Source organism: Muntiacus reevesi, chromosome 9 (assembly GCF_963930625.1).
Source record: "Muntiacus reevesi chromosome 9, mMunRee1.1, whole genome shotgun sequence".
NCBI lineage: Eukaryota > Metazoa > Chordata > Mammalia > Artiodactyla > Cervidae > Muntiacus > Muntiacus reevesi.
In genome coordinates, this window is record NC_089257.1 from 84,697,791 (window position 1) to 84,723,780 (window position 25,990).

General features: G+C 35.8%; 1 protein-coding gene across 1 annotated transcript in view; it reads left to right on the plus strand.

The window, feature by feature from the left end:
• The first annotated feature begins 4,712 nt into the window (after positions 1 to 4,712).
• DYNC2H1 (dynein cytoplasmic 2 heavy chain 1) overlaps positions 4,713 to 25,990 on the plus strand; it is a 396,980-nt gene continuing 375,702 nt past the window's right edge. The window contains exons 1-11 of the mRNA XM_065944250.1: positions 4,713 to 5,028; positions 10,165 to 10,335; positions 10,756 to 10,891; positions 17,379 to 17,497; positions 18,497 to 18,641; positions 19,399 to 19,631; positions 21,941 to 22,075; positions 22,175 to 22,288; positions 22,407 to 22,518; positions 22,854 to 22,978; positions 23,997 to 24,172. Coding sequence (XP_065800322.1) covers positions 4,834 to 5,028; positions 10,165 to 10,335; positions 10,756 to 10,891; positions 17,379 to 17,497; positions 18,497 to 18,641; positions 19,399 to 19,631; positions 21,941 to 22,075; positions 22,175 to 22,288; positions 22,407 to 22,518; positions 22,854 to 22,978; positions 23,997 to 24,172 — 1,661 coding nt within the window. The 5' untranslated portion in view covers positions 4,713 to 4,833. The remainder of the gene's footprint in view (positions 5,029 to 10,164; positions 10,336 to 10,755; positions 10,892 to 17,378; positions 17,498 to 18,496; positions 18,642 to 19,398; positions 19,632 to 21,940; positions 22,076 to 22,174; positions 22,289 to 22,406; positions 22,519 to 22,853; positions 22,979 to 23,996; positions 24,173 to 25,990) is intronic.

A 25,990-nucleotide genomic window follows, 5' to 3' on the forward strand; every position in this document is an offset into this window, starting at 1 on the left:
CTGACAGTCCCTTGAACTACAAGGAAATCAAACCAGTCCATCCTAAAGGGAATAAACCCTGAATATTCATTGGAAGTACTGATGCTGAAGCTTAAACTCCAATACTTTGGCCACCTGATGCGACTAACTGACTCATTTGAAAAGCCCCTGATGCTGGGAAAGGTTGAAGGCAAAAGAAGGGGGCAGCAGAGGATGAGATGGTTAGATAGCATCACTGACTCATCAGACGTGAGTTTGAGCAAACTCCAGGAGATGGTGGAGGACAGAGGAGCCTGGCATACTGCAATCCATGGGGTTGTAAAGAGTTGGACACAGTTTAGCAACTGAACAACAACAAAATGAGCTTGGAAAAGGACCCTAAGGTCCAGATTAGAACTCATCCTGGCCAACGTTTTGAACTCAGTTTTGTGATACTATTAATAGAGGCTGAGGTGCAGTTCCCAGACTACTAATGGACAGAACTGAACACTAATAAAGGAGGATTTTTTTAGGCCACTGAATTTGCAGCAATTTGTGATGCAGCCCTGGAAAACTAACCCAGTGTGGCTAAACTGCTGGCACCTTTGCACAAATCAAGGCTGGGACACTAAAATGTTCTTCTTCTCCTTGTACTCAAAGGAAAAAAATACCAGTTTCATTTAAGAATGTCTTCAATGATAGAGTAAATAATTTAATCAGATCTCAAATCTTGAGTTCAAGTCAGTTTAATGTTCTGATGGATGAAACACCAAAAGCACTTATGCTGAGTACTGAACTACAGTATTTGCCTTAAGGAAAAGGGAAATAAACAAACAAGCAAACAGGAACTTGTGTAACTGAGTTTTGATCAAAACTAGCAGTTTTCATTACTGAAGACAATTTTTACTTGAATAGATGACAAACTATTATTATCAAGACTTGGGTATTTGGTAGACATATTTTTCCTCAAAAATGAATGAAATAAGTCTATCATTTCAGGGAAAAAATGAACAATATTTGTTGGCAATGATAAAATTCAGGCTTTCATTAAAAAATTAGAATTTTGGAAAACTTAAATTCTCTACTACTGCAAGTTTGACAACTTCTCCGTAGACAGACTTTTTCTTATGGTATCAATGGTTTATTAATGAATGTGATTTTATCATATTGTATAATGAAATGTATCAACATTTGGAAGATCTACATAGCTCGAATGTTTCCCAAATGACCAATACATGAAGTTACAAAATTATGTACAGGCAAAATATCCATTCAGAGTACAAGATAACCAACGGGTTTTAATGTAACTGAGTATGAAATGTTGATTGATATGGTTTCAGATTCCAAATTACAACTGTCCTTCAAGAAACTGCTGTTTGTGGGGAATTATCTGGTGGTCCAGTCATTAAGACTCTGTGCTTCCACTGCTGGGGGCATAGGTGTTACCCCTGGTGTGGTAATTAAGGTCCCACAGGCCATCCAGCATAGCCAAAATAAGCGTGTGCACACACATACAAAGAAAGAAACTACCATTTGTGGAATTTTGGTTTAGTAACACAGAAGATTATTCACAGCTATCTGAAAAGACTGTAAAGTTATTTCTGTTTTCCAGCCACACATATTTCTGTTTTCTAATTACATATCTGTAGTTTTCTCCACATACTTCAACCAAAACAATATATTGCAAGGGATGGATGCAGTAGTAGATAGAAAATCTATTAAATAACTGCTTCCTACTAAGGTATATACTAAAGAAATTTGCGAAAATGTAAAACAATACCACTCTTCTGATCAAACCTATTTTTATATTGGGAATTATAATTATTTTCATTAACATATGTTAGTTATGTTAACAAGTCATGTTAACTTATTACTTTTATATTTAAAAATATTTATTTAGGTGCATCAGATCCTAGTTGCAGCATGCAAACTCTTTTGTTGAGATCTGAGGGCTTCTCTCTGGCTTGGCTTTCAGGCTCCAGAGCACTTAGCCTCAGTAGCTGCCCTGTCTGAGCTGGGTGCCTGAGAGCACATGGGAATTCGTTCCCTGACCAGGGACTGAATCTGTGTCCCCTGCATTGCAAGGTGAATTCTTAACCACTGGACCACCAGGAAAGTCCCGCTTCTATTTTTAATTGGATGAATAAATACATATTTTAGAATCAGTCTCACTTTAAATGACTACTATAGTAAATTTTTATAGAAATAATGCACAGAAACAAATTTTTTCTAAAGGCCTCAATAAATTTTTAATGTATAAAGAAGTCCTGAGACCAACAGGTTTGAGAAATGCAAATATTTAAAAAAATTGGAACCCTTGGTTCAGAAAGATTTTGGCTCCTGACCTCTGGCTCACATTGTCTGTTTGAATGTCACCTGCTGGCTAACTTCTAAATCAATGCTCCACACTAACTATTTTTTAAACAGCACCCTATGGCTGATATCAATTACTCTTTAGTTGCGTGTGTGTTCTAAGTCCTGTCCGACTCTTTGCAACCCTGGACTGTAGCCCTCAGCCCATGGGATTCTCCAGGCGAAAATACTGGAGTGAGTTGCCCTGCCCTCCTCCAGGGGATCTTCCCAACCCAGGGATTATCTCTTATTCCTTCTGCATTGGCAGCCAGATTCTTTACCATTAGCTGCACCTGGGAAGCCCCACTCTTCAGTTAGTGTGGCCTAAATTGCCTATTGAAAAATAGGCCCACACTACACAATACAAAACAGTTCAAACACAATAAAGATTATTCCTTGCTTAACAATTGCTGGCTGTACTCCACACTGACTCAGGAACTCCGATTCTTTTTCATGGTTCAGCCATTTCTCATTGCTATGTTAGCTCCATCCAGCTGGCAAAGGGTAAAGGTATAGTTACTTCTTTGAAACTTTGCCTTGGAAGTGGCACAGGTTACTTCTGCCTACATTTCATTTGTGAGAATTAGGTAACGGCCACACCTGGAATGTAAACGCTTCTTAGCTGTGAAAGTGGAGACATGATGTTAGCGGCTAACCTGCTGTCTACCACTCAGTCTGGAGACTGAGTTAATATGATTCGGCATAAATCTTCATTCTGTAACTCACTATCTGTGAGATTCTTTTTTCAAGTTTCATAAGTCCAGGGACATTGTCTTATTTTCCACTCTAGGCCTAAGTCTGGGTAAACAGCTGTGAACAAGATACACAACATCCCTACCCTCATTGGGTTTACATGTCAGTTGGATGTCTAGGTTAATATGTTTTTTGTTTTTTTTGAAATCTGGGTTAAAATGGATTGAAATACTCAAATTTCATATCCTGCGGAAGTCCAAAGCCCATCAAGACTTTAAATATTTCTGGAAGGATGAGATTCTCATGATCTCAATAGCTTTGTAAACTCATGTCCCTACAGGTATTGCCTTTTCACTCATTTTTATTCATGTTGCCAAGGATACTTAATACAGACATTTTACACATTTCCACCAAAATAACTCATCCAGACTAAGCATTTGTGAATTATGGAAGCTTTCCTTAAGATCCTGGGAAGGGTCATTATGCCCATCGCAGAGCAACAATTTCTGTATCCATATTAGCCATTTTTGTTTCAAAGGCCTTTTTGGCTACCCAGTCACCGTGGGTTTCTATTTGGAGTCGCCAGCATTCTACCTCACTGACTCTTCTCCCATTTTTCAAACTGTTTGTAAGAATTGAGCTCATTTCCTTTTATAATTTAAAGAACTTCAGCTTTCTTTAGTTTCCATTCCCAGAACTCAATCAAGATGCTCAGTAGATAAAATGACCTTCTTTCTAATTTTAAAAGAATTCAGTTGTGATTATTGGGTACAAATAAAAAAATTAGTATCCTTTTCCCTGGGTAATGGCTCAAATCAGGGCTGAGATGACTGAGGACACCAAAACCCCTTAGGGCAGAGACTGTGGCCTCCAGGGCCTAGATCATTACTTGGCATATAGGAGCATGTGGTAAACATCTTTAAAAGATAGATAATGAATTCAGAGTCTTTGATGAATATTGAGATAAATGGCAGTTTAGTAGTTTGTAGTGATGCCACGGAGTAGAAAATGAAGTCCAATTTCACTTCTGTATTTCTTCAATATTTCCTTGCACTTGTTATAAAACAAATTAACAAGTATCATAGACTGTTTTGGTTATTTTACAAATATGGCTCTGTGTTCCGATGATGATTGTGATGAAAAAACTGGTTAAATTTTTCTGAAATTAATAATAGGATGTCAAAATTAATGGTGGGAAATTAGCATAGAAATGAGCAGAAGTAAATTAACGTTGTAATGAACTCCTATTCTATACCTGACCTTTAAAAAAAATGATTCTCTTTAAAAAGCGATGCTTAAATAATAATCTCTTAAAATCCTCACTACAACCTAGATAGTATTCCCCCAGTTTACAGATGTGGAACTTGACGCTGACAGAATGGTTCGCTAATAAGTGCAGGAGAAAAGGGCGCACTAGAACTCCTTTAGCCTTCCTAAATCCACGCCATCCTGTTTCACTTGAAGACTAGCTGCATGTCTCCTAATAATGCGTCATAAGAAGTCTGTAGAAAGCGCTAAAGGAGGACTTCGCCACCTGACCCACACTTGCCAGAATCCCCTGCAATCGATGATGGCGGCGAGCAGCTAAGAAGCGCCGAGATGGTAGATTGGCCCGAGAGCTGGACGTGCGCGTGCCCGAGGCGGTAACGCCGCCTCGCGCGGGCGTGTGCGCCGTCGCCATAGCGACTGCCCCTGGCAACCGCGAAGCCCTGCAGGCCACGGGCGAGCTCGCGGCTGGGGCCGTCTGCGCCTCATTTCGCGTTCCTCTCGCCCGCTTTCTCCGTCTTTCGCTCTTGCCGCCCGCCCTCCCCGGTCCTTCTCTCCGGAGTCATGGCCGGTGGGCCCGGGGACGTGCGGAAGCTCTTCATTGTCGCCACTACTCGGAACTACTTCGGGCTGGTGTCGGAATCCTGGGACCACGCGCTGCTGGGCAACGGCCCCGAAATCAACAACTTTTTGGACGACGGGAACCAGATGCTCCTCAGAGTGCAGCGATCCGACGCCGGCATCGCCTTCTCCAACGTGGTATGCCTGCCTGCACCCCGCCCCGGCCTGCCTTTCCGTCCCGGGCTCAGCCGGACGGATGCCAGGTCCCTGGGAGCCTCCTGGCTTGGGTCCTCCTCCAGGGCCCGAGGCTGTCCTTTCCGGACGAGCTGCGCGGGCCTCTCGCTTCACTTGGTTTCCAAACTTGAATCCTGCCTGGCCGAAGGAAGCTCCCAGTCCGCTCACCGGCAGAGAACAATTACAATTACAGTCTTTCTAGTTTTTTTTTTTTTTTTAATACTACATTTACGTTATAACTAAAACCACGAAATTTATCTTATTTATTTAAACTTTTTTTCCCCTTTCTCCCTTTTGAGGTTCTTTGGGGGCAAATTCTAGTGTGTGTGTGTTTTTTTTTTTTTTTGTATTATATTCTGAGTTTAAATTTACTCGAGGGAAAGAATAGTTAGGAATTAAAATCTTACGAAATGATAAGATAGTTTAAATTCTTTTTTGTTGTACAACTTGTGATGTATTGACTTATTAATATTTATTTCATTGCTGCTTCTACTGGCAGGATCGTTTAAGAAATGGGTGCACCTGCAGCCAGGAGATACACACACGCACGCACTCAGAGTAACATACAGAAAAAATTGCCTCACATGTTAAAGGGGCTCAGTAAATGGAGGAAGGTTAACAAATCGTAGTCATATTTTTAAACCTCTTCCTCTGTTCATCCATATCCCCAGGTCTAGCAGAGTATTTGATACACAGCAAACACTGACTGCATTTTTGTAGGATCATTGGATTATTCACCCTGTTATGAATCTTTAGTGTTGGATTTGACTCAATGCTATTTAATCACTGTATTTCGAACTCAATATATATAAGGCACTTTCCTTGGTTTAGTAAGTTTACAAAGATGTAAAAAGCATGGATAGTCATAGTTGACAGCTGCAGTCTGCCAAACTTCTCTGTGCATGGAATTTTCCAGGCAAGAATACTGGAATGGGCTGCCATTCCCTTCTCCAGGGGATCTTCCCAACCCAGGGATCAAACCCGAGCATTGTAGGCAGATTCTTTACTGTCTGAGCCACCAGGAGGCCTGCTCTGATAGGTTAGTATTATATAAGTTAAAATAGGACCCCCTGCTTCTGCCTTCTGGAGCCTCACTCTGGATGACCTAGAATGACATATACTCAACAAATGATAAAATCAAGCAACTGCTGTAAATGCCTCTGAAAAGTTTCAATTCATTTCAGCCACTCAGTGTTGTCTATTTGTGACTCCATGGACTGAAGCACGCCAGGCTTGCTTGTCTACCCCCAGCTCCTGGAGCCTGCTCAAACTCATGTCCATCCAGTAGGTGATGCCATCTAACCTCTGTTAGATGTGATGCCAACTCATCCTCTGTTGTTCCCTTCTCCTCCTGCCCTCAGTCTTTCCCAGCATCAGGGTCTTTTCCAGTGAGTCAGTTCTTCTCAGGTGGCCAAAGTTTTGGAGTTTCAGCTTCAGCATCAGTCCTTCCAATGAATATTCAGGCCTGATTTTCTTTATTTTTTATTTTTCAGTGGGTTTTGTCATACATTGATATGAATCAGCCATAGAGTTACACGTATTCCCCATCCCGGTCCCCCGTCCCACCTCCCTCTCCGCCCGATTCCTCTGGGTCTTCCCAGCCCACCAGGCCCGAGCACTTGACTCATGCATCCCACCTGGGCTGGTGGTCTGTTTCACCACAGATAATATACATGCTGTTCTTTCGAAACATCCCACCCTCACCTTCTCCCACAGAGTTCAAAAGTCTGTTCTGTACTTCTGATTTTCTTTAGGATCTGAAAGTTTAGATAGAGTGTAATGGGAAAACAAGATGAGGGGTTTGGATTTGTAAAAATATATCTTGGGTTGGGTAATGAAAATTGAATCTATAACTTTTACTTTAATGCTTAAGCTAGTAGAGCCCAACAGTGTATTTTATATACAGTCATACATCACACTACAGTTACTTAGTCATATTTGAAAATGTTTTCTTATATCTTAAATTGTACTTTAGATGTCTGAGAGTCAGCATGATTTAACAAATTAATAAATATTAATTCACCCACTATGGTCTGGCATTGTCCTGGGTGCTAGGGATAAAGGCATGAGTATGTCAGTTTATCTTCAAGGAGGAACATTTGAATGGACAAAATAGGTTAAACACACCCACACCGATGGAGCTTCCCTTGTGGCTCAGCTGGTAAAGAATCCACCTGCAATGTGAGAGACCTGGGTTCGATCCCTGGGTTGGGGAGATCCCCTGGAGAAGGGAAAGGCTACCCACTCCAGTATTCTGGCCTGGAGAATTCCATGGATGGGTCCATGGGGTCGCAAAGAGTCAGACACGACTGAGCGACTTTCACTTCACTTCACTTCATCCACACAGATAGGTAATGTAACATAATTTTGGGTATTGATAAGTGCTGCCAGTAAAAACAGAGTAATGTTAAAGTAGTGATTGGGGCGGGGTGAGGAACTGCATTAAAATAGGGAAGGAGGGAATGCCTGTTTGGGTTGGAGCCCTTAGAAATGAGATTTGAATGGTGAATTAGTTGTAGGCAGATTTAGGGAGGAGCTTCCCTGGTGGCTCAGAGGATAAAGAAGCCGCCCCCAATGCTGGAGACCTGGGTTCAATCCCTGGGTTGGGAAGATCCCCTGGAGGAGGGCATGGCAACCCACTCTGGTATCCTTGCCTGGAGAATCCCATGGACAGAGGAGCCTCGAGGGCTGTAGTCCATGGGGTTGCAAAGGTTTGGACAGGACTGAGCCGCCAAGCACAGCACACAGGTTTAGGGAAGGCGTTTTCTAAGAAGAAATGGTAAGTTCCAAGCCTTGAGCTGGATCTCGTCTTGGTTTCCCAGGGGGCTGGGAAAAAAAATTACATGATCATTGCCGAAGTTTAACGAATAACCAAACGGTGGATGTTTAAAATACGGACTGAGTATTTCGGACCTTGTACACCATTTAGGTTGAAATACCAAGTTGTTAGTAGACTTAAGCAAGAGAGGTGTGATCTGGTTTATGCTGTAGGATAGAAGTTGGCAAATTTTTTTTCTATAATGGGCCAGATAACAAATATTTTGGGCTTGGGCAGATTGTAAGGTCTCTGTCACAATTTGGCCATTGCCATGAGAAAGCAACCATAGACATAATGTGAATGACTGCATGTGACTGCATTCAGCTTCATTTATGGACACTGATGCTTGAATTTCATATCATGAAATATTTTTCTTTTGATTTTTCCAAAAATGTAGAATAATTTTGAGCTTGTGAACTGTACAAAACAGGTAGAAGGTTGAGGTATGCTGATCCCTGATGGATCCCAGGAGGTGATAGAGACATTTTGCAACCTCAGGAAAGAACAAATTACACCTTGCATGCATGCTAATTGCTTCAGTCCTGTCCATCGACACTATGGACGGTAGCCCGCCAGGCTCCTCTGTCCATGGGATTCTCCAGGCAAGAATACTGCAGTGGGTTGCCATTTCCTTCTCCAGGGGACCTTCCTGACCCAGGGATCGATCACATCTCTTACTTCTCTTGCATTAGCAGTCAGGCTCTTTAACACTAGCCCCACTTAGAAAGCCCACTTTATACCTTAGTAATTATCAGATTATAGTCAGTTAAGAGTCAATAGCAGTTGCTGATGGTAGGGAAACTGGAGGATTAGGCGGGGAGCGCTCATTCTTGACTCAGGGATGGGTGAGCAGCTGTAACCACCTTACCCTTTCCTTTAACTCTGACTTGGGTTAAGGCAAAGCTCACCGTCCTGATGCCCCGCAGCACCTTGGCCAGTGACTATGGTTACTGTTTTCAAAGTATGATATTAAAATATGTATTTTATGAATATTCTTTCTTCAGATAGGTGGGAGTAGAAAAGTACAAGTGTATGGTCTGTTTAATTACTAAGGAATGAATTTTTCAAACTACTTACCTGCAGTCTGCAGTTCTCACTTGCTTGTAATGGGAATAAAATGGTAGTACTAGCATAGAACTCTAATGTGTGAAAATGAGAGTTTGAGAAAAGCAGTAACACCAAGGAAATGACAGTTCCTTCCTAGTAGCTAAACCGATACAATGGTTAGGATAAAAGTAGCACAAAAGCTCACTCATCTTTAGTGTGTTTCTTCAGGCACAGCAGTGAACTTGTTTGAAAGTTTTTTTTTATGGTATAGGCTTCTCTTCCTGGAAAAAGAAGTGAGAACAATTTTGTGAATATGTGTATAATGCAAAAACTTCTTTTGGGCAGTATACTTTACAGCTAGTGAACTAGTTGCTATGAACTGGCCTATTTTAAGCATGGTTGGGTTAGTGAATTCATTTAGCTCAGACAGTTCTAATTTTAAATAATCTAGGTTTATGACAATTTAGTAAGAGAGTTTGATGCTCAAATACTTTACGCAAAAATCATTGATTCCGGTAAAGATGATTTTAGGAGATAGACAACTTGTTTTTTTTTGGTTTAGGTTGTCTGTTTATATAGAACTTAGCTTTGGGTAAGAGGGTAATTGGACTTCCCAGGTTGCATTAGTGGTAAAGAACCTGCCTGCCAGTGCAGGAGACGTGAGAGATGCGGATTTGATCCCTGGGCCAGGAAGATGTCCTGGAGGAGGGCATGCCAACCCACTCCAGTGTTATTGCCTGGAGAATTCCATGGATAGAAGAGCCTGGCGTGTTGCAGTTCATAGGGTCCCAAAGAGTTGGACATGGCTGAAGTGACTTGGCATGCACGCACGAGGGTAGTATATATCCTTGTTACAGAGTCTCTGGAGTAGGGTGTAAAATTATACTACTCACCAGTATGTACCTGGGACACACAGCTTTGATTTGTAGTTTTAATGAATCTGGCTGGAGTGGAGTAGTTAGCATGTATGTCAACAATATTTATGTGGTGCTTTTGTTTATAGTCACATCAATTATCAAAGTAGCTTTATGATACAATCACCTGTAAGTGGGGATACAATTTTCAAACCCAGATTTTCTTACGGAGCAAAGACAGATTAGTTGTGATATACTATAATTATTTCTAAAGTATACTTTTACCAAGGGGTAAAATTATAGATACAACATTTTAGGGTAATATATTCACATATTAACTTTATGAAAATAACATTACAAATCATTTGTTTATCACTTTAGATTGATTTTGCTGACACAAAAGATAAAGTGCTGGTGTTTTTCAAGCTGCGACCCGAAGTAATTACTGATCAAAATCTACACAATAATATTCTTGTTTCGTCTATGTTAGAATCACCTATTAATTCCCTTTACCACGCTGTCCGGCAAGTATTTGCACCAATGTTATTAAAGGTGAGTAAATTAAAGTAGCTTGTATGATTGTTGATTTTAGCCTAAGTCTTTGGATAAATGCTTTCATACACACAAATATAAATATTTATTATTTTGTTTATGGGTAATATTAGTATTTTAGTTTATAAATTAAAATATTTTTTATTTTTAATTAAAAAAATATAATGTAAGCTTTGTTGACAAATAGAGAAATTGGAAAAAGATGTAAAATGCAACCTACATCCATCCTTAAATTGTGATAGTAAATGACCTTTATAAAGTTTTAACTGTTGAAAGGACTTTTATCCTTCTCTTAAGAGATGGAGGTAGTGCCAGGCTTTATGTGAAACAGGTATATTTGGACTTAGTTTTTGACAAGGTTTGAGGAAGCTTGTTTGTCAAGATATTGATTATCATGTGCTCTTGTCTGATTTTATTTAGGATCAGGAATGGAGCAGAAACTTTGATCCCAAACTTCAGAACCTTTTGAGCGAACTAGAAGCTGGTTTGGGTATAGTTCTACGAAGATCAGATACTAACTTATCAAAACTGAAATTTAAGGAAGATGACACACGAGGTATTTAGCCATAATTTTATCAAAGAAAGTCAAAACCATTGCCTTATTACTACATAGTAAATTAATATACTTTTCAAATATTTCTTTGCACCTTTGGATCCTCTCTGAGCTTGAGCTGATTTTAAATGTATAGATTTATGTATGGATTTGGAGAAGGGGGAAGTGTAATCTTTTTTAAGGTGCAGTTTATGGAAGTAATATAGTTGATTCTCATTGTTTTCAGTAGTTCTGTTTTATTAAGTCGCTGTGAGCACTGAATTAGCAGATACTGAAACATTGTGCCTAGGATCCTGTGAGCCTCTGGGCATAACATTTTCACCAGCTATTCAACATATAACCTTATGTTAGGTGTGTTTTTTTAGACACATTATTTGATATACATTGTTGATGAATTATCACTGAGCTCATGGGCAACGGCACTGTAACTCATGCTTATATGAAGCTTATCTAATAGAAGTATGTTCTCTTTAAGGCACATCACAGTGTTCTAGTGCTAGGAATAGGAGACAGCACTTCTTAACTGTGTTGGGGTCAATTAAATAGCAAAATCACCAACAAAAAGCACAAAATGTGAAACTATGATGCTACTTAGACTACGAAAAAGACATTTATTCACAGTAGGAGATAGAAAAAAGACAAGCAGTGTTGCTTTGTTCAACCTTAGCTGGGAACGGTATGTGTTGGGCAACTAAAATTTCTCACAGCTCTGTATCTGCAAATGACCATGAGTGCTCGGAGAGTGTTGACTTTGGATACGTATAAATGTTAATGAGTAGGTGACTTCATAAATCCATAATCTGTGAGTAATGAGGATTGATACTAATTGTATATTTGCAAAGATAAGCCAGTGACTGTTATTTTAAAATGTATTTTTTTCTGAAGCTGATTATAATTTTGTGGTCATAGATAAATTATTTCCTAAGAACAATTAAGATGAAACTCATGACATACAGAAATCATTGGTTTAAAATAGTAGATTAAAAAAAAATAGTAGATCTAGCTTTATAGTTTGCTTGAATAGTAAGATAAATCCTTTTTAAATCATTTCTGAATCTCATACAACCAGAAAGATTAGTGAATTTATTTCCGGCATGTGATTAAGCAACTAGAGATTGTCCATTTCATTAGGAAACTTAAATGCAAATTTGAAAGAAAACTGTTTTAATTTGCTTATTTTTTTCTTCCAGTTTTATTGAGATATGATTGACATACAACAGTGTATAAGTTTAAGGTGTATAGTATAACAATTTAACTTAAATACTTCAAACAATGATTATCACATAAGTTTAATGAATATCCATCACCTCATATGGATACAAAATTAAAGGAATAGGAAAAAATCTTTTTCTTGTTATGAGAACTCTTAGGATTTACTTGCTATCTTAACTCTTTCATGTATAACATATCAGTGCTAATTAATATTTATCATGTTGTATCTTCCTTGGTGGCTCATTGGTATAGAATCTGCCTGCCAGTGCAGGAGACATGGGTTCTATCCCTGGTCTGGGAACATATCTTAGAGAATGGAATAGCAACCCACTTCCGTATTCTTGCTAGGAGAACCTCATGGACAGAGGAGCCTGAGGACTATAGTCCAAGGGTTTGCAAACAGTCAGACATGACTAAATGACTGAACAAAACAAAACAACGTTGCATCCCTACTAATTTATCTTTTGAAAGTTGTACCTTTTAACCATCTTCATTCAATTCACTGTGATGATCACTATGATGAGTCTGGTTATAATATGTCACCATGGAAAGATAGTCCATATTTCTTAACTGTATTCCCTACAGGGTACATTTGATACCAGTGACTCATTTGTTTTGTAACTGACGGTTACAAAGCTTGGGTTTCTCCAGGAACTTGCAGTTGAATCCAGGCATGGCGGGTGGGCACTGGTAAGCACATGGTGGCCCTATAGATTGTGCCTCACTCTGGCCATGAGCTGGTGGCGCCAACTCTTTATAACTCTGCTTTTCTTTTAATGTTCATTTGTTTTGTTTCTTGGATTCCACACATAAGCGAGATTATTCCGTATTTGTCTTCCACTGCCTGCCTGACTTAGCATAATGCCATCTAGGCATATACATGTTATCACAAACGGCAAGATTTTGTTCTTTTTTATGACTAAGTAATATTCCATTGTATATATGTACTACATTTTCTTTTTCTGTTCATCTGTTTATGGGGATGTAGGTTGCTTCTGTATCTTGGCTATTGTAAATAATGCTGCAGTGAACATAGGAGAACATATATCTTTTTTAGTTAGTGTTTTTGTTTTTTTCATATAAATGCCCAGAAGTGTAATTGCTGGATCTTATGGTAGTTCTAGTTTTAATTTTTTGAACAATCTCCATGCTGTTTTCCATAATGACTGCTCTACTTTCCCTTCCATTTTTCATGTGCCTGTTGGCCATCTGTTTCTTTTCTTTGGAAAAATGTTTATTCAGATCCTCTGCCTATTAAAAAAAAATTTTAATAACAAAGCAATGTTATTTTTTGATATAGAGTTATATGAATTCTTTGTATATTATGAATATTAATCCCCCTTCCCCACCTTATTGGGCTTCCCTGGTGGCTCAGATTATAAAGAATCTGCCTGCAGTGTAGGAGACCTGGGTTCAGTCTCTGGGTCAGGAAGATCCTTTGGAGAAGGGAATGGCTACCCACTCCAGTATTCTTGCCTGGAGAATTCCATGGAGGAGGCTGCCAGGCTACAGTCCATGGTGTTACTAAGAGTTGGACACAACTGAGCGACTAACACTTTCACTTTTCACTTTCAGCCCCTTATAAGAAACATAATTTGCAAATATCTTCTCCCATTTTGTAGGTGGCCTTTCCATTTTGTTGATAGTTTCCTTTGCCGTATAAAAGCTTTTTAGTTTTATGTAGTTCTATATGTTTATTTTTGCTTCTGTTTACGGTGCCTGAGAGCACAGATCTAAGCAAATAGTACTAAGAACAGTGACAAAGAATGTACTCTGTTTTCTTCTAGAAGTTATGGTTTCAGGTCTTATACATTTAAGTCTCTAATGCATTTTGAACTTATATTTGTATATGATGGTGGAGAAAAGTCCAGTTAATTCTTTTGCATGTAGCTGCAGTTTTTCCAACATCTTTTATCAAAGAGACTATCTTTTCCTCATTGTATACTCTTTCCTCTTTTGTCATCTATTAATTGTCATAAGTGTGAGTTCATTGCTGGGGTTGCTGTTCTTTCCATTGGTCTATGTATCTGTATTTGTGTCAGTATCATACTGTTTTTGATGACTGTAGCTTTGCAGTATCATTTGAAATCAGGGAGCATGATAACTACAGCTTTGTTCTTCTTTCTCAAGATTGTTTTAGTTATTTGGGGTCTTTTGTATTTCTAGACAGTCTTTAGGATCTCTTTTTCTAGTTCTGTGAAAAATGCCATTGGTATTTTGATACAGATTGAATTGAATCTGTAGATTGCCTTGGATAGTATGCTCATTATAGCAATATTAATTCTTCTAATCCATGAACATGGTATTTCTTTCCGTTTCTGTTCAATTTTTTAATCAGTGTCTTATGCTATTCTGAAATATAGGCTTTTAAGGTAGGTTTATTCCTAGGTATTTTGTTCTTTTTTGGTGTGATTATAAATGAGATTGTTTTCTTAATTTTTCTTTCTGGTAGTTAGTGTATAAGAATACAATGGATTTCTGTATTAATTTTGTATCTTACAGTTTTACCAGATTCATTGATGAAATCCACTTCTTTTTTGTGGCATTGTGAAGATTTCCTATGTATAGTATCATCTGCAAACAGTGACAGTTGTGCTTCTTCCTTTCCAATTTGGATTCCTTTTATCTCTTTTTCTTGTCTGATTGCTGTAGCTAGGACTTCCAATACTATGTTGAATAAAAGTGGATAAGAGTGGCTATCCTTGTCTTGTTTCTGGTATTTGAGGAGATGCTTTCAGCTTTTCACCTTTGAGTATGATGTTAGCTGTGGGCTTATCACATATGTCCTTGATTATGTTCCCTCTATACCCCACTTTGTTGTTGAGAGTTTTAAATCATAAGTGGATGCTTACTTTTGTCAAAAGTTTTTCTGTATTTATTGAGGTGAGCTTGTGATTTTTATTCTTCAATTTGTTAATGTGGTATCACATTGATTGATTTTTGGATATTGAATCATCTACATCTCTAGGATAAATCCTACTTGACTGCTGTATGGTCCTTTTAAAGTATTGTTGAGTTTGATATGCTCATATTTTGTTGAGGAATTTTGCACCTATATTTATTGTGATACTGACCTTTAATTTTCCTTTTCTTTTGATTCTTTGTCTGGTTTTGATTTTGGGGAGATGCTGGCCCTGGAAAATGAGTATGGAAGGATGCCTTCCTCTGTAGTTTTTTGGGATAATTTGAGAATGATAGGTGTTAACTTTTCTCTGCCTATTTGGTAGATTTCACCAAACTCATGTGATGTGTGAAGCCGTGTAGTCCTGGGCTACAGTAATTGGGAGCTGTTTTTTTACTGATTCAGTTTCATTACTAGTAGTTGTTCTCATATTTTTCTATTTCTTCCTGATTCAGTCTTGGGAAACTATACATTTCTAGGAATTTGTTCTTTTCTTCTAGGTTGTCCATTTTATTGGTGTATAATTGTTCTTAATAATATCTGATGACTCTTTCAATTTTTGTGGTGTTAGTTCCTTTTACGTTTCTGATTTTATTGATTTTGGCCCTCTTTCCTTTTTTCTTGATGAATGTGGCAAAGTTTATCAATGATGTTTATTTTTTTTAAAGAACCAGCTCTTAGTTTCATTGATCTTTCTAATCCTTTTTAGTTTTGTTTCATTTATTTCTGCTCTGATCTTTATGACTTCTTTCCTTCTGCTAACTTTTGGTTTTATTTATTCTTTTTTTCTAGTTACTTATGGTATAAAGTTAGGTTGTCGGAGATTTTTCTTGTTTTGTGGAATAGGCTGTATCACTATAAACTTCCCTCTTAGTACTGCTTTTGCTGCATTATGTAGATTTTAGATTGTTGTGTTTTTATTTTCATTTTTCTTCAGGTATTTTTAAAAATTTTCTTCTATGATCCATTGTTTGTTTGTAGCATGTTGTTTAGCCTCTACTTGTTTGTGATTTTTTTTGCAATTTTTTTCCTGCTAGTTGGTTACTTGTCTCAGAGCATTATAGTTAGAAAAGATGCTTGATCTGATTTCAAGTTTTAAAATTTGCTGAGTCTTGTTTCTGTGGCCTAGCATGGGATTTGTCCCAGAGAATGTACCGTATATATTTGAAATAAGTGTATATTTTGCTGCTTGTGGGTATAATGCCCCATATGTATATATCTATAAGTTTATTTGGTCTAATGTGTTGTTTAAGGCCATTGTTTCCTTATTCATTTTCTGTCTGAATAATATGTCCATTGATGTAAGTGGGAGGTTAAAGTTCCCTACTATGAATTTATTATTGTCAGGTTTTCCCTTTATGTCTATTAATATTTGTTTTATGTATTAGACGTTCCTATGTTGGTTGGATATATACTTACATTGTGTTATATCTCCTTGGATTGGTCACTAATCATTATGTAATGTTCTTCTTTATCATTGGTGCCAGTCTTTATTTTTTTCATTTGACATAAGTATTGCTTTCTTGATTTCTATTTTCTTTGAATACCTTTTCCCATCCCCTTTCAGTCTCAGTGTGACTTTAGATCCAAAGCAAGTTTCCAGGAGGCAACATATATATGGGTTTGTTTTTATATCCATTCAGGCATTTTAAAGTACTTACTGATAAGTGTGTACTGATTGCCCTTTTGTTAATTGCTTAGGGGTTGTTTTGTTGTTCGTTTTTGTTCATAGAAATTGTAAAATTCATTTTCTTTACTTTGTGAATAATACAGAAATGTGCAAAATCAGCAAATGAAACCAGTTACTTTCTGGCTTTTCATTTTTAATTGTTTCCTTCTTTTTCCTAGTTTTTGAGATGGTTTCCTATTGAGATAATTGACATGTAGCATTATGTAAGTTTCGGGTACACAATACAATAATTTGACTTGCATGCAGCATGAAATGGTTGTCACAGTAAGTTTAGTGAACATCCATTATGTCATAGATATAAAGTTAAACTAAAAGTTTCCCTTGTGATAAGAAACCTTAGGATATGTTCTCCTTAGAACTTTTATGTATAACATAAACAGCGCTATTTCCATTTATAATGTTGTACATTATATCTTCAATACTCATTTAATTTTATAGCTAGTAGTTTGTACCTTTTGAGCAGCTGCATCCACTTCCTCCTCTCCTCATTCCCCACCTCTGGTAACCAACAGTCTAATCTTTTTTTCTATTAGTTTATTTGTTTGTGAGATTTTGAAGTTATAATTGACTTATAATAATATATTAGTTCTGGTACACAAAATATAGTATTTCATTATTTCTTTACATTTCAAAATGATGACCTTGATAATAGTTGATATTTCTTATTTTTCCATTTCACTTTTCAGGTATTCTTACACCAAGTGATGAGTTCCAGTTTTGGATAGAACAAGCTCATCGTGGAAGTAAACAGATTACCAAAGAAAGAGCCAGTTGTTTTAAAGAATTATTTGAAACAATTGCAAGAGTACGTGATTCATACATAGTTATATATCAGGTTTTGATAGAAATACTGTAGCATTCAATTTTTATTAGCTTTGTCTCTGTTTTAAAATCATTATTTGATGGCTCTGGACAAAATATATTCTTCAGATGTAGCAGAGTTTACTTAAGATATGTATTTAAAATGAGTACAACTTAGAAGTCCAAACTTCTGAAAAAGTTAAATTCTAATAATTAGAAAATATTTTTCTCAAAAGTATAATTACTTTTATGCAGGTAGATAGGAAAAAATGAGAAGCCCAATATTAAGAGGTTTGTCCATGTGGAGGTAATATGCTCTTTGGGAAAATTGTTCACTTTTTTCACATTAGCAGTTTGGACGACTCTGAAATATAAAAAGTCTTAGTTTGATATGTTATTAGATTGATTATTCCTTAATATATCTATGGAGAGGTTAAATAAGTGATCATTTTATTTTTTTACAAAAATTATTCTTTTCAAAATAAATATAGTAATTTTTAAATTCTAAGTATTATTTCATTATTGTCATTTGAATGAAGTGTTTGAAGTGGTTTAAAACTATTTTTGTGGTAGTGATGAAATTTTATAATAATATACCATGTGCTAGATTTGTACTATCGGTAACATTGTGCAACCCAGGAAATGAATGATTAAGGATAAATGAAGTGAAAAAGGTAGTGTATGTATAGTGTTAAATAAACACTCTATTGGATAAATAAAAGAAATGAATCCAAATTTAGAGGAAATTAGGCCAAGGGTAAAAATAAATTTATAGGGTTTATGCAATTCTTATTCTTTCTTTTGGAGCTTTTATGAAATTTATGTTTGTGAGGGATCAGATAGGGTATTTGCATAAAGAAGTTATATAGCATCTGATAGAAGAAGAGGAGAAAATAATGGCAGATATTAGAATCGTAGCATTTGAAAAACTGGCAACATTTTGTTTATATTGCCCCAGGTGCAAATACGATTATGTTTAAAAATGAATGCATTTTGGTTTTAGGAATTTTATAACTTGGATGGTCTGTCCTTATTGGAAGTGGTTGACTTGGTGGAGACAACTCGGGATGTTGTAGATGATGTGTGGAGACAAACAGAGCATGATCATTATCCTGAATCACGAATGTTACATCTCTTAGATATTATAGGTACCAGTAAAGAAATACACTTTTAAAATTTTGGAAGCTTGCCTTATTTTATTTTCTATTTTTTCCTTTAAGTCCTTCTCTGAAATGCTCCTTAATAGAGTAATTGTTGCTGAAAGTAACTCTTAGAGCAAATTATATAGGATTATTTAAGTAGTTATTTGTACATAGTTGGTTAATTTAAATCATAGTGTCAAATTCTTTGATAATCAAATTAACATAGTTTTTTTTATGTATGTAAAAAATGCATGTATTAGTTTAGACTTTATTTTTAACCAACTGAAACGTTTAATGTATATTGGATTATCTGTCAATGAAAAAATATACTTTTTGACTTAGAATATACTTTTCTCATTATTATCCTAAGGACCTATTAGACAAGTGCATAAAGGTGTTCGTAAAAGGACATTTATTACGGCATTGTTTGTAAAATGAGAGTAGAAACATAGTAGTTGAGAACTGATTATGTAATGTCATATCCATACTGTGGGACTGAGGCCTTTACAAAATTCTATGTATATTTCTACGCTTCAAAGATATACATGATATAATGAAAGATGCAAATATATAAATACATGTGTGCATGTGTGTTTTTAAAAAATATTTGTTATTAACAGTGCTTGTCTAAAGGTCTGGATGTGGTATTTCATAGATTGTTGACTTGCTAATTTATATATCATTTTAATTTAATAAACATGTATTCCATAGTTATTTGCTAAAAAGACATGTTCATTAAAAAGTTTGTTTTGCACCTTATTAGGTGGTTCATTTGGAAGATTTGTTCAGAAGAAGTTGGGAACTTTGAACCTCTGGGAAGATCCTTATTATCTTGTGAAGGAAAATATGAAAGCTGGTATTTCAATTTGTGAACAGTGGGTGACTGCCTGTAGTCATCTGACAGGTCAGGTGTGGCAGCGCTATGTTCCTCACCCATGGAAAAATGAAAAATATTTTCCTGAAACACTTGACAAACTTGGCAAACGCCTTGAAGAGGTATCTTCATTTGGATCTTTGTTTTTAAGTGTGAAGTAGGTTCTCACTTGTTTGAGAATGCATTTTATAATCATTAAGAACGACACATCTGATAGAAATTATTTAAACTTTTGGGAGAGAATAAGAGCTCACGTTCATGTGAGATGATTTATGCAGTTGTGTGGTACAATATCAGATGCCCAGTGGGCACTAAGTCTGGTTTCAACTTCCTTTTCTTTTTCTTTGTTGTGTGGTTATTCAGTTTTTAAGTCGTGAACTTCTATTTTGCTGTTCTTTGTTTTAAAAAAAGATAACCCACTTGTCTATGTTTGGAAGCTCTCCAACTTTCTCTTGGCTATTGAAATATTTGCAAGCAGAGACAGTATTTTAGGGAGTATTCAGTGGTAATATTTTAAATAGCTGCTTAATTTATGTAAATTAGAGTTTCAGTATAGAACTTACATATTTAACTTGAAGAGGCAGGTGAAGATTGCAGAGCTGACTTTTTCCCTTTGTGCTTAAGGGATTCATTGTTCTTTGGGGATTTTTTTGTTGTCGTCGTTGTTTTGGTAGTTTATTTTATTTTTTCTGCCTGTGCTGTGTGGCTTGGAGGATCTTAGTTCCTGGACCAGGGACTGAACTCAGGTCCAGGCAGTCAAAGTGCTGAATTCCTGACCCCTGGACTGGCAGGGAATTCCTGCTGCTGCTGTTTTTAGCCTCTTAAGAGAAACTGCATGCATACATAGAAGTAACATGGCATAATGAAGGTCAGTTTCAACAGCCACTGGCGTTATTCAGTTCTTGTTTCATCTTTGTCCTCCCTGGCTTCCATTTTTTTTTTTTTTTTGTTTCCTGAAGTATTTTTAAAGCCAATCCACGAAATCTTGTACTTTTAGTCTTAAAAGCTAATCCTAATATCAATATCACACCCAACAGAATGAGAATAATTTCTTAATATCATTATTTATGTAATCAGTATACAGGTTCACTGATTGTCTCAGAAATATTTTTAGTTGCTAAATGCTAGTTTACTTGAACCAGGTTGCTTCATAGGTAGTAGCATACAGTTCTCATACATTAAAGGAGGCAAGTAGGGTCTGGTTTTCCTGCGTTTCATGAGTTAAGTTTGATCTGTGGGTTCATGTATGATTAATCTGATTTAATTTGTTAAAATGCTGTTCACCAACTTTTTCTTATTGATTAATTGTGAGAAGTTGGAAGATGGTGGTGTTTTAATTCTGTTCTTTCTGCATTTATTAGTGATGATGGAAGAACTTTTCATCAGTTTTTTAGGTACCTGAAATATAGTGTGTATAGGAATGACAATATAGACAGTTACTTTTTTCTTTTTATCACTTTTTAGAACAATGCATAGTAAGTTAGTATCATAGTAAGTTTCATAGGCAATCAATAATTTTTTAAATAATATCATTATGAACCTATGATTTTTTTTATAAGTTTCAACCTGTTGTATTTATTATTGTAGTTATAATTACTATACTCAAATTGTCCCACCTGTGCAAAGAATACCCCTTTAAGTTGTGTCTGTGTCATTTTGATATGAATCCATTATTTCGTTGGTAACTTTTTTACATTCAGACCTCTCAAAATGTACCAACCCATCTTCTACATTTTCTGTTTTGTATGTGTAATTAGTCATTTCTCCAAAGGTCCTAGTTCTTGTTAGAGGAGAATAGTGTTTAGTGACAACAGTCTGGTTGATAAAGTAGTAAACATTTAACTTACAATGCTTTTAGGGTTTCTCAGTAGACAGCATTGTTAAATTAGTCTTTTTGTTTTTATCAAGAAAAAAATCGTGAAATTTGTGCTGATATTTTCAATACAAATGAAAGATTATACCATTTTTACTTAGCCTTTTAATTACCTTTTGATGGTTGGTAGAAAATTTAAATACAAAATGAAATGTTTTCCAACTGTTTGTAAGTTATATATAATGGAGTTGTTAGCATATATTGTTTCATTATTAGAAGAGCAAATTTAACACAGACTAATGAAAATCAGAAGGTTTGCTATAGTAAGGAGGAGAGACTAAAACTTTACTTAAAATAAGTATTAAAACCAGTTTTAAAATATTTAGATTTTATATGTATTCAGTAGATTTGAGCACACTGATTGATAGTGCAGTGTGTCTTTGAGCATCACTTTGAGTATTGATGAGTAGTAATTATCAAGTTTATAGGTTCAGTTTTATTTTTCATTTCAAGAAACCGAGGTTAAAGAAATTCTTGCCTAATAACTTTAGATTTTGGATTATTTGTGTTGATTTATTGATATGAGTAAATTTCTTGTTTTAATATTTTATGTTTTAGGTCTTGGCTGTTAGAACAATTCATGAGAAACTTCTCTATTTTTCACCTGCCAGTGATGAGAAAATTATATGCCTGGCTCGAGTATTTGAACCTTTTGCTGGCCTGAATCCTGTGCAATATAATCCATATACTGAGGTTGAGTATATATATGTGTTTGTCTGCATAATTTCCTGTTTGTGTTGTTCTTTTTAAAGGCAAATTTTAAAAATAATAAAGTCTAACTGTATTGTTTAGCCTTTATGGAAAGCTGCAGTGTCTCAGTATGAAAAAATTATTGCACCTGCGGAACAAAAAATAGCAGGAAAATTGAAAAACTATATTTCAGAAATCCAGGATAGTCCACAACAGGTAAAATATTGAAATATTTAATTTTTAATATTTCTCTTAAGCTATTTGAGGAGATATGCATGTTTTTACCTAGTTGATTCATTTAGGATGAACATATACTTATTTTGTTTTGTATTAGCTGCTTCAAGCATTTCTGAAATATGAAGAGCTGGTGAAGCGTCCAACCATAAGCAAAGAATTGGTGCTAGAAAGAGAAACTTTATTGGCAAGACTTATGGACTCAGTTAAAGGTAAAAGTTTATTAGAGATTATAGTGTTTGCTTGAAAATTATTTTTGTAGATTACTTTTCTTTTGTTGTAAGATAACAAAAGATATTTTTGTTTAAGATATTTTTATGACATCTGTATGTTGAAGATTAATTTATTGTTTCTGTAATAGATGACAGGCTTTTAGAATTAGCTGGCTATTTCCTTTCTCACTTGATACATGGTGAGGTCCCTGAGGATGATCAACTATTACTGTTTTTCTATACACAATATTTGGCATAGTGTTTGGTACATAGAAGGCATTTTGGAAAACTTTGCTGAATATGTGTAATCATTTATATGATTTAAATGTTTATAGATTTTCGATTAGATTTTGAAAATCGATGTCGTGGGATTCCTGGTGATGCATCTGGACCACTTGCTGGCAAAAACCTTTCCGAAGTTGTCAATAATATAGTTTGGGTTCGCCAGCTGGAACTGAAGGTATTCATTTAAATAAAAATTGAAGGACACGAATTGTGAAATATGCTAAATTAATGTAAAGGCAATCTAGCACTATAGTGAAAACATTAAGAAAACATTTCCATCTAATTTCAAGTGATAATTAAAATTGTCAAAAACTGAAAAATATGAAAAAATCTATAATTTTCAAAGGATTTTTAAATTATTTGAAGTGTATTTTTACAGGATCCTGGTAGGTGCAAAGTATATATCTATAAGTATGTTTATATAAATAAATTATCCTAGGTTGAAAGGAAGTTAAAGGAAAATTGCTGCCACTACCTTAAGCAGTACCATAAATACCATAAGGTATTGCTTAAGGTAGTGGCAGCAATTTATAGATTTAAAGGACTATTATTTTAATATTATCAAAGTTGATCTAAGAATCTTATATGCTTACTAATTAGTGTGTGGTACAATATCTTGCATTCGACTCATGTAATAAATATTTGTTGGTTATATGATTAAGAGCAAGCAAATTGTTATTAGTAGTAGTATTATAAAGGCTAGCAAATTTGAGAATTCTACTTATTCAATTTTATATTTTGATGTTTTTTTCTCTAATACTCTGCTTAATTTTGTCATTCAGCTTTCCAAAATGCTGCATTGTTCTTTGCATAGTTGTGGAGGAAAGGCATCCAAATTGGCCTAATTATTGTTTGAACTCTGAACCAGAGCATTCAGTAAAGGGCTTAAAGTTCTACGTAACATATTTGGGACTATTGTTGAGTTCTTGGAGTCTCCTCTAAATTTCCTTTCTCGCGCCCTTCAAGTTACGCCTTGTATGTGCTATCCTCTGTGTTTTGCTCTTCTGAGGTGGTGTAATTCAGAAGCACAGCAGCAGTTGATATTCTTAAATTCACTGGAAAATCTTCTATTTTACTGTTTGTGGATAAATGGGAAAATAGTTTCTGTATCACAGACCAGAGAAGGGTGCTGATTTTATGCTAACTTTTTTAGAATTTAAGTAATAAATATTCTTGTAATTTGGCTTTTTAAGGTGGATGATACTATCAAGATTGCAGAAGCTCTTTTATCTGACTTGTCAGGGTTTCGGTCTTTCCATCGAAGTGCTGAAGATCTCTTAGACCAGTTTAAACTATATGAACAAGAACAATTTGATGATTGGTCCAGGGATATTCAGTCTGGTTTATCTGATTCCAAATCTGGTTTGTGGTAAGTATAAGTATACTACCCAGTGAAATCTACAAAAGAATCTTTTTTTTACATTATTCATTCAGTGACAAGATTGTTTTCTGTTTGGTTAGTTTTTGATGATCAACTTTTAAGTCATTGAAGTTGGAAACTTTGACCCCCTTTCCTTTGCTTCTAACATCTGTTCCCCAGAACAGCAGATTCTTAATTTGGAATTAGGCTTTGATGCTCCGTGGTTTTTTTGTTACTGGTATATGAATGTTTTCCTACCTTTTTACATTAATATTATATATCCCCCATACAGACATTTTAAATGAAAATTTCATTTTTTTAAGCTCTTTGAGATGAAGAATGTTTCTTTTTGGTGTCTAATATAGTAAGGGTTTGTAAATATTTATTAAGCTATATTGAATGTAATTTAATTGGTTAACCTTATTATTCTAATGGGTATCTAAAATGGATGGCCTGAAAAAACCATTGTTTCTTTGTTCAGGTCAACTTTCCCTAGTGTGTTATTGTCCGGTATGTTTTAAAACTTGCCATGTTTTCATTTTTAGAAACTTGGTACTTTATAAAAGTAACTTTGGCATAATATGAAATTCTGTTTCTTTTGCCTATACTGCTGCAACAAGTAATTAGGCCAAAGTGGTAGCTTCCTAAACTGAATGAATGATTTTTTTTTTCTTTTATCTTGCATTTTGGCTTTGGAAGAAGAATTAAAGAACTAAAGATGCTAAAGCATAATGATTATAACTTTATGCCATTTAATTCTTTCCCTTTCTACCCTGAACCTAAAATATGAGAGGTAGTTCTACCTTGCCCCCTTCACCCAAAGTAAAGAGTTCTTTGGTCGGTTGGTTTTGGAGAATTAGCACGTTTATCACTGCAGCTCTGGTGGAGACCCACCGTGTAAGATAATGTATCAAAAGGGCTGAGATCTGCAGTAAAAACCCGGTTTAACTTTGTTCAGCCTGGTTCTTCCCGATTTGGTGATGAAACTCCTGACTCTCACTTTGTTGTTGTTTTGGTTTTTGGTAAACCCATCATTGTTACATAGAAGTAAGTGTGTTTTGGAACATATTTCAGTATATGTTGGAATGTAGAAACTAACTTTGAATATTAGTTTCAAAAAAGCCATTTAAAAATATCTGCTTTTTATTATGCTTCGTTTTATGTGTTATTAAGTAGACTGAATAGATTAGTTCTTTGCTTTTCTGTAGCTTACTTTCTAAGACCTGCACGTTCTCCTAATTGTGAAAGTGATTTGAAAGAAAGAGTATTATATAAACCTGATCCTGAAAGAGGATTATAAAAAGGAAGTACTTTAAATTTAATTTATATCAGTGTTTTCACAATCCAGGGAGACTTGAATGTCCCAATGTAAATTTTGCTATTGTGGCTTTAGAAGAACAGATAGAAAAGAGAGTCTTTACATAGTGAAACAAAGGGTAGAGGAATGAAGTATTTGAATATCTCTATTTTCATTGGAAGGACTGATGTTGAGGCTGAAACTCCAATACTTTGGCCACCTGATGTGAAGAGCTGACTAATTTGAAAAGACCATGGTACTGGGAAAGATTGAGGGCAGGTGGAGAAGGGGACAACAGAGAATGAGATGGTTGGATGGCATCACCAACTCAGTGGACATGGGTTTGGGTGGACTCTGGGAGTTGGTGATGGACAGGGAGGCCTTGGCGTGCTGTGGTTCATGGGGTCGCAAAGAGTCGGACATGACTGAGCGGCTGAACTGAACTGAACTAATATTTTAATATTCATTATTATTCATCCTTTAATAAAAGTATTAAAGAATCAGATAGACTGACTAAAAATCTGAAATAC